This window comes from Rhinopithecus bieti, unplaced genomic scaffold (genome assembly GCF_001698545.2).
Source record: "Rhinopithecus bieti isolate Rb0 unplaced genomic scaffold, ASM169854v2 scaffold_19482, whole genome shotgun sequence".
Classification (NCBI taxonomy): Eukaryota; Metazoa; Chordata; class Mammalia; order Primates; family Cercopithecidae; genus Rhinopithecus; species Rhinopithecus bieti.
In genome coordinates this window covers 4,361,949-4,370,540 of record NW_016809768.1, presented here as the reverse complement: position 1 = coordinate 4,370,540, position 8,592 = coordinate 4,361,949, and the positions used below count along the sequence as shown (strand labels likewise).

The 8,592-nt window shown below is 37.2% G+C and overlaps 1 protein-coding gene across 1 annotated transcript in view; it reads left to right on the top strand.

Annotated features, from left to right (window-relative positions):
- Positions 1-217: 217 nt before the first annotated feature.
- Positions 218-8,592, top strand: part of LOC108540985 (UDP-glucuronosyltransferase 1-6) — a 107,244-nt gene continuing 98,869 nt past the window's right edge. Inside the window, exon 1 of the mRNA XM_017890370.1 lies at positions 218-1,177. Within this exon, the coding sequence (XP_017745859.1) occupies positions 323-1,177 (855 nt within the window). The 5' untranslated portion in view covers positions 218-322. The remainder of the gene's footprint in view (positions 1,178-8,592) is intronic.

Below are 8,592 nucleotides of genomic sequence, written 5' to 3'. Positions count from 1 at the left end.
TCTGAACCTTCAAGGTCCAAAATCATTGGTTAATAATTCTGCTTCTAAACTTACATTGCAGCACAGGGCATGTTCTGCCCCCAAGGCAAAGAACATAAGCTACTCTTGTCTGGAAAACATACAAATAGGTATCTCAGCAAAGGCTACTCATGTGTTCTTGTTCTTTTGAGTAAATCATTGTCAGTGACTGATTTTTTTTTTTTTTATGAAAGGATAAATACATGCCCTTTATTGGGGTCAGGTTTTGTGTTTGTACTTCTCCTGTCTACTGTATCATAGGAGCTTAGAATCCCAGCTGCTTGCGTTCGGCTGCAGTTCTCTGATGGCTCGCACAGGGTGGACCAGTCCCCTTCCCCTATGTGTGTGCCTGCTGCTGACCTGTGGCTTTGCTGAGGCAGGGAAGCTGCTGGTAGTGCCCATAGATGGAAGCCACTGGTTCACTATGAGGTCGGTGGTGGAGAAACTCATTCTCAGAGGGCATGAGGTGGTCGTAGTCATACCAGAGGTGAGTTGGCAACTGGGAAGATCACTGAATTGCACAGTGAAGACTTATTCAACTTCATACACTCTGGAGGTTCTGAACCAGGAGTTCAAGGCTTTTGCCCAGGCTCAATGGAAAGCACAAGTGCAAAGTATATTTTCTCTAATAACAAGTTCATACAATGACATTTTTGACTTATTTTTTTCAAATTGCAGGAGTTTGTTTAAGGACAAAAAGTTAGTAGAATACTTAAAGGAGAGTTCTTTTGATGCGGTGTTTCTGGATCCTTTTGATACCTGTGGCTTAATTGTTGCCAAATATCTCTCCCTCCCCTCTGTGGTCTTCGCCAGGGGAATATTTTGCCACTATCTTGAAGAAGGTGCGCAGTGCCCTGCTCCTCCTTCCTATGTCCCCAGAATTCTCTTAAGGTTCTCAGATGCCATGACTTTCAAGGAGAGAGTACGGAACCACATCATGCACTTGGAGGAACATTTATTATGCCACCGTTTTTTCAAAAGTGCCGTAGAAATAGCCTCTGAAGTTCTTCAAACACCTGTCACGATGTATGATCTTCACAGACAAATATCAATTTGGCTGTTGCGAACGGACTTTGTTTTGGACTATCCCAAACCCGTGATGCCCAACATGGTCTTCATTGGTGGTATCAACTGCCATCAGAGAAAGCCATTGCCTATGGTAAGTCATCTCTCCTTTAGCACGTTAAGAATATTTCAACTTTAGAAATTAAAAAAGGATTCTTTACTGAAGTGTGATTTGACATTTTCATTTGTTTCATTTCAGATTTCTTTCCAGCTTAACAAATTATTTTGTGCCAGTGCTTGTACTTGTCAGTTATCAAATTTTATAAAACTGCCCTTCTTGAAGATATGTATTTATAATTTATAAAATTGTATATCATATGCAGCCTACATTTTTGAGTACCATGTTTAGAAAAGTACCAACAACCGCAGTAAGAAATGGAACTTCCCTTTTTTGTTAATTCTATATGACCCCCTAGAGGAAATGCTCTTAGTTTTGTGCCCATTCTTTTCACTTTTTAAAAAAAGTACTTTACGTACACACTATATTTAATGTAAATTCTCACACCTGTTTTGTTAAAATAAAATCTAGTANCAGCCTACATTTTGAGTACCATGTTTAGAAAAGTACCAACAACCGCAGTAAGAAATGGAACTTCCCTTTTTTGTTAATTCTATATGACCCCTAGAGGAAATGCTCTTAGTTTTGTGCCCATTCTTTTCACTTTTTAAAAAAAGTACTTTACGTACACACTATATTTAATGTAAATTCTCACACCTGTTTTGTTAAAATAAAATCTAGTATTGGGCTGGACATATTCTTCTTTTCTTTGCATTTTTCACTTGCCAAAAAATTATAGATACCTTTATAGACCAATACAGACAGCTTTGACAAGTTCTATTAATAATTGCATAAAATACTTTTCTTTGGATAGAATGTAGTTTTTAACCAATTAATATTGATATAGATTTAGGCATTTTGCATTTTTTGCCTTTAGCAATAAGGCCATGTAAACACTCTTTAATGCTTTCCTTACATGAATATATTTCCGCATTATTGCTTTTATCTTAGTTGACTAGAGCCCTACATGTAGGGTTACAGGATTTTCCTGCATTGAGGATTGGCCTCTTTTTGCTATTATGTCTTCCTGTTCATGAATATGTATGTCTCACTATTTATTCAGATCTTGTTTTATATACATAAATACAAATTTTCACTATACAAACATTTTATGTTTCTTGTTAACATTTATTCCTCGGCATTTCATTATTTTTGAAACTATTGGGTACAGGGCAATTTTTCCATTTCTACGTTTAGCTGACTATGGGAAATTAAAGTTTTGTTTTTTGCATATGTATCTTGTGTCCAGCCACATTACTAACTTTTCTTATTATTTTGTAGTATGGATTAGATGTACAATATACAATGTCATCTGCAAAGAATTCCCTTCTCTGATATTTATACCACTTATTTTGCTTCCCTGGAGCATATACATCCAAAACACTATTGAGTAATATTATGAGAGTAGCCAGTTTAAATAGGGATTCAGTCACTTGTGATTGAAAAGTCCTTGACAAATACCAGAATAACATTCTTAGCAAATGTGTAGTTGCTAAATCCAGATTAAGCACCTAATGTCTAATCTCAGTATATTATTTTATTAGGGATGGAGTATACAATTCATCTATTGTTCTGGCTTCTTAAAAGGTTCAGTAGACTTGGTAACACAGTCATATTCTCTCACATATTGGCAGATGTTTGGCGAAAGAGTGGCTGTTCAGCCAACTCATGGGAAAGTGAAATAATGCTCTTTCTAAAAAGCAGGAGGACTACAGTTGCAGGCCTTTCAAAATTAAGCATGACTTTCAGATCTTCACAAGACTAGGCCAGGAGATGCAAGTGGCAGAAATCTAAGAGGTTAGACTTGTCTAAGCACTTTTCTCCCCTTTACCCTCCATTAATTATAGTATGCTCCATTAATTATAGTACCAAGCACCACTTATGTGTTGCCTGAACCTCACACCCTTTGGCTGAGGGTGAGGCCCTGCCACTTCCTGAACCCACACTGAGTTCATTGTGGCTCACAGGGTCACCTAGAGGCCTTTAGAGATATAAAAACCTATATATGATTTTATATCACCTATGATAAAGAGATATCTATAAAATATTAAACATTAAACTATATATGGTTTCATTTATTTTGATTATAAATATCCTTTATGAGATATGAAATAAATGTGTTTATGTGTCTATTAAAGAATATTGATGTATGAGAGTTTTTATACTTGTGGAAGGTTATATATATATTAATATATATTTGTGACTATACATGTAAAGCCAGCAGAATTCTTACAGAGGAATTCAGAACTCAAAGAAGGCTTTCTGGCAAAGAGCCTTGGATGTGGCCCAACCACAAAAGTAAATTGTCATCGAAAGAAGGATGGACACTGCATATTGCTCCTTCCTTGTTTCAGAGGCAAGGATGTGTCTGGGAAAAGCATGCAGTTGCTTACATCTTTCTGGGAAACAGGATTCAGAGTCTGCGTCTCATCTGTCTGATGAGAAGGAAGCATTACTTGATGATGGAGTATGTGTTTGTGCATGTACGTGTTTGTGTATGTGCAGGTGTGTTAGTGTGCAGTGTCCCAGACCCTGCACAGGAGATTTTCTTGAAGGTCTCTTGTAACAAAATCTCCTTGAGCCCATCCAAGAGAATTACATCCAGGGATGTAATTAAATACTTTAACAAAGATGGCAGATGGCCCCATCTCCAATGTCAGGGATCAAATTTCAACGTGAGATTTGGAGGGGACAGACTTCTAAACTATATCATTCTGTATGGTCATTCTTTTACATTTCAGCATTCTAATGTGTGTTGATTAATGATGTGTAAATAATTCAGCAGAACAGTGAAATAGTTTTAATGGGAAAAAGAGGAATTCACTCCTAGTCTTTTTGAATTTTTGTTGAGTTCCAACAGAATTAATCACTGGTTTTAGGTGAAAAGAATTCAGGTTCCGTCTCTACCATCCATGGCAGGTGCAGCTCTGGGGGTGGGATATGGTTACAAATAAATAAAAGATCTGTGCTTCCCCCATTGCTCTAAGATTCTGGCTCTAGTTCAAGCTCCAAATTCAAAGTTAGCTTTTGGTGGACAAGACTAAGGCCTCCCACTAACATCATTTACATCAAGTTTTTATTTTCAAAGTTTTCAAACATACACAAAGGAGAGACTCAGTGTAATGAGCACCCACGTATCCATTCTTAGGTTAAATCATTTTCACTATTTTTCTGTGCTAATTCATGTGTCCTTTTATTCTGTCTTTTAAAGAAAACTTGTAAAAGCAATTTGTGTCATTTTAATAAATTCTTGGCATGTTATTCCATCACTGAATACTTCATTTAATATAACAAATAGGAAAATTTGTTACATAGCCACAGTATCATTATCATATCTAAGACAATAAAATTCTTTAATATTATCTCATTTACAATCCATAATTAAATTTCCCCTGATTGTCTCATGCAACATCTTTCCATACAGACCAATGGAATAGAATGGAGAATTCAGAAATAAACCCATACATATATATCCTTGGCCAATTGACTAGGTACCAAATTTTGACAAGGGTGTCAGGATCATTCACATGGGAAAGAATAGTCTCTTCAACAGAAGACCCACCCTGGGGTCCTTAAGCTCCAGCATCAGACTCCAAAACCATTTGCAGAGATCATCCAGCAGCTCTCACCATGCCTCTGATGAATCCTTCACCATGTGCATCCCCAGGTGTCCTGCAAATATTTTCTTACAGTCTGTTGAGTGACCTTTCTTACAAATGCTTCATTGTAGAACAAATATAGGGTTATAACAAGGTTGCAACAAATAGTTTAGAGAATTCTCATCTACCCTGTGTCCAGTTTCCCCCATTGTTAAATCTCATGTTTCTACGGTACATCCATCACAACTCATTCACCGACATTGACACATAATGATGAACTAAAAGCTAAAGTCTGTTTCCTTCAGATTTCATTAACTTTTACTTAATTTCCCTGTTCTTTTATGGGATCCCATTGATACCACCTGAAATGTAGTTATCATGTCTCCTTAGTCTCCTCCAGCCTGTGATGGTTTCTCAGATTCTCCTTGTTGTTAGTGACTTGGGTAGTTTTGAGCAGCCTGGTCAGGTGTCCTGTAGAATGTTCCTCTAGAATGTCAGTGTGTGTTTTGCCTGATGTTTTCATCGTGGTAAAACTGGGTTTATAGACTTGTGGTAGGAAGACACAGAGGTCTTTTCTTGTTTGTGTGTGTGTATGTGTGTGTGTGTGTGAATATTCAACTGTAGAAAAGCGTAACCTTTACTCCACTGCATTGCCTTTGTACCTTTGTAAAAACTTGGTTGTTCATACATCTGTGCACGTATTTCTAGACTTTGTATGCTGTTCTGTTGATCTATTTGTGAAATATATGATTAGTATAGCTGTGTAATAATCTGTAAATGAGGTAATGTTACCTCTCTAATGTTTTTTTTTTTTTTTTCAAATTGCTTTTGCTATTGGAGGTCTTCTACATTACCATATGCATTTTAGAATAAGTTCATGAATTTGTACAAAAAGTCTGCTGGATTTTGATTGGGATTGTATTGTATTTATAGATCAACTGGGGAGAAACAACATCTTAGCAATTTTGAGTTTTCCAATTCATTAACATATCTATTTATTTAGGTCCTTCATCAGTGTTCTGTAGTTTTTAGTGTACAGTCATTCACATCCTTTGTCAGATATATCCCTAAGTATATCATGTTTTTGATGCTATTTAAGTGGTATTTTTAATCCAATTTTCAGTTGTTCATTCCTAGTACAGTTGACCCCTGAACAATGTGGGAATGAAGGGGACCAACACATGTGCAGCAGAAAATCCGCATAGAACTTTTGATTCTCCAAAAACTTAACTAGTAATGGCCAACTGTTTACCAAAAGCCTTACCAATAACATAAACAGTCCAATTAACACATATTTTGAATGTTATTAGTATTATATCCTGTGTTATGATAATACAGCCAGCTAGAAAAAAGAAAATGTTATTAAAAAACATATGAAAAAATGTTCAGCAGCACTAGTTATCAGAAAAATGAAAATCAAAACCACAATGAGATATCCTCTCACACCAGTTAGAATGGCTGTTATTAAAAAGTCAAGAAACAACAGATGGTGGTGAGGCTGCTGAGACAAGGGACCACTTGTACCCTCTTGGTGGGAATGCAAATTAGTTCATCCCCTGTGGGAAGTAGTTTGGAGATTTTGCAAAGAACTTAAAACAGAACTGTCATTCGACCCAGCAATCCCAATACTAGATATAAGCAAAAAAAATCGTTTTACTAAGAAACACATGCACTGGTATGTTCATTGCAGCTCTACTCTGAATAGGAAAGACATGAAATCAACCTAGGTGCCTGTCAACAGTGGCTTAGATGAAGAAAATGTGGAACATATACACCATGGAATATGCAGCCATAAAAAATAATGAAATCATGTCCTTTGTAACAACATGGATGCAGCTGGAGGTCATTCTCCTAAGGGACTATATACAGGCACAGAACACCAAATATCATGTGTTTTCACTTAGAAATGGGAGCTAAATAGTGGTACTCATGGGCATAAAGATGGCAACAATAGACACTATGGACTCCTAAAGGGGAGAGAAAGGGGTGCAACTGTTGAAAAACTATTGGGTACTATGCTCAGTACTTGGATGATGGGAGCAATCATACCCCAAACATCAGCCTCACACAATATACTCAGGTAACATGCACATGTACTTCTGAATCTAAAATGAAGGTTGAATATGTATAAGCGGAAGCGAATCATCATAAAGGTCTCTCCTCATTGTCTTCCATTGAGTGGGTTGTGGAGGAGGAGGAGGAGTAGATGTTGGTCTTGCGGTCTCGGGGTGGCAGAGGCAGAGGAGGTGGAAGGGGAGTCAGGTGAGGCAGGTGCACTTGGTGTAACCTTATGGAAATACATCATAATTTCTGTCTGTATTTTTTCTCTTTGATGTATTTAAAAATGCTTTTATACAGTACTAATCCTTCTTCCCCACTTGCTTTAGTTTCAGTGCCCATATCATAGAAAGGTTCATGTTGTAATAGAAGTCAATAGCAGTCTTAAATAATTGGAAGCCTTTCTATGAGGCTTGCATTGTCTAAGGCCAATTTTTTTTTTTCTGGCACTGCTTCTTCTACATCTTCTTCCTCATCAAGTGCTGATTGGAAAGCACTTATCTCCATCAGGTCCTCAATTAATTCCTTGAGTTTGGCATCTATTGACTGTTGAATTTCTCCAAGATTCATATTTTGAAACACCTTATCCCCCACATTTTGTTGCTGTATCCATAATCCCTTTCATGATTTCCTTGATTGACTCTGCCATAAATCCTGTGAATTCATGTGCAACATCTGGACACAGTTTTCTCCAGAAGAAATGTATTGTTTGGGGCTTGGTGGCTTTCACAGACCTTTCTGTAACAACAATGGCATCTTCAGTGGTGTAATCCTTCTGGACTTTCATGACATTCTCTATCCAGATTCTCTTCCATAGTATTGACAATCTTTTCCATAAAAAAGTGTGTGTAATGAGTTCTAAAGTTCCTTATGACCCCTGATTGAGAGACTGAATTAGAGATGTTGGGTTTGGAAGCAGGTAGACCACTTTGACACCTTCACTGTTGAACTCGTGGGTTCTGGGTGGTTAGGGGCATTGTCCAATATCAAAAGAACTTTAAAAGAGAGTCCCTTATTGGCAATGCATTTTCTGCCTTCAGGGACAAAGCGTTGATGGAACCAATCCAGAAAATGTGTTCTTATTGTTGAGTCCTTCTTTTTGTACAACCATAAAACTGTCAGTGAGTGTTGATCTTTTCCTTTCAAGGCTCGAGGTTTGGTAGTTCTACTAATGAGGGCAGTCCTGATTGTAAACTTGACTGCATTTACACGAAACAGTAGAGTAGCCTATCCCTTCCTGCCTTACATTCTGGTGCTTGGTTTTCTTCCTTGCTAATAAATGTCTTTTGTATCATCTTTTTGTTTGTTTGTTTTTGTTTTTTCCAGAATAGGGCACTGCCATCTGTATTTAAAACCTGTTCAGGCAGATATCCTTTCTCCTCAATGTTTTTCTTCATGGTGTCTGGGAACTCATCTGCCTCCTTTTGCTTGGCAGAGTCTGGTTTTCCTGTTATCTTCACAATTTTAAAGGCAAACCTCTTTGTAAAACTAGCAAACCATCCTTTGTTGCCATTAAATTCTCCAGTTTTAGATTCTTCACCTCTCTTTTGCTTTAACTTGTCATATAATGACTTTGATTTTTCTCAAATCACATTGGCGTCTATAAATAAGCCTTTCTTATAGCAATCCTACACCCACATTAAAGCTGCATTTTCAATATGAGACAAAAATGTATTTCACAAAAAAATGCAAGGTTTGGCTCCTGCTGGCATAGCTGCAGCAATGTCTTTATGAATCCTTTTCTCTTCTCTTCTCTCTTCTCTTCTCTTCTCTTCTCTTCTCTCTTCTCTTCCC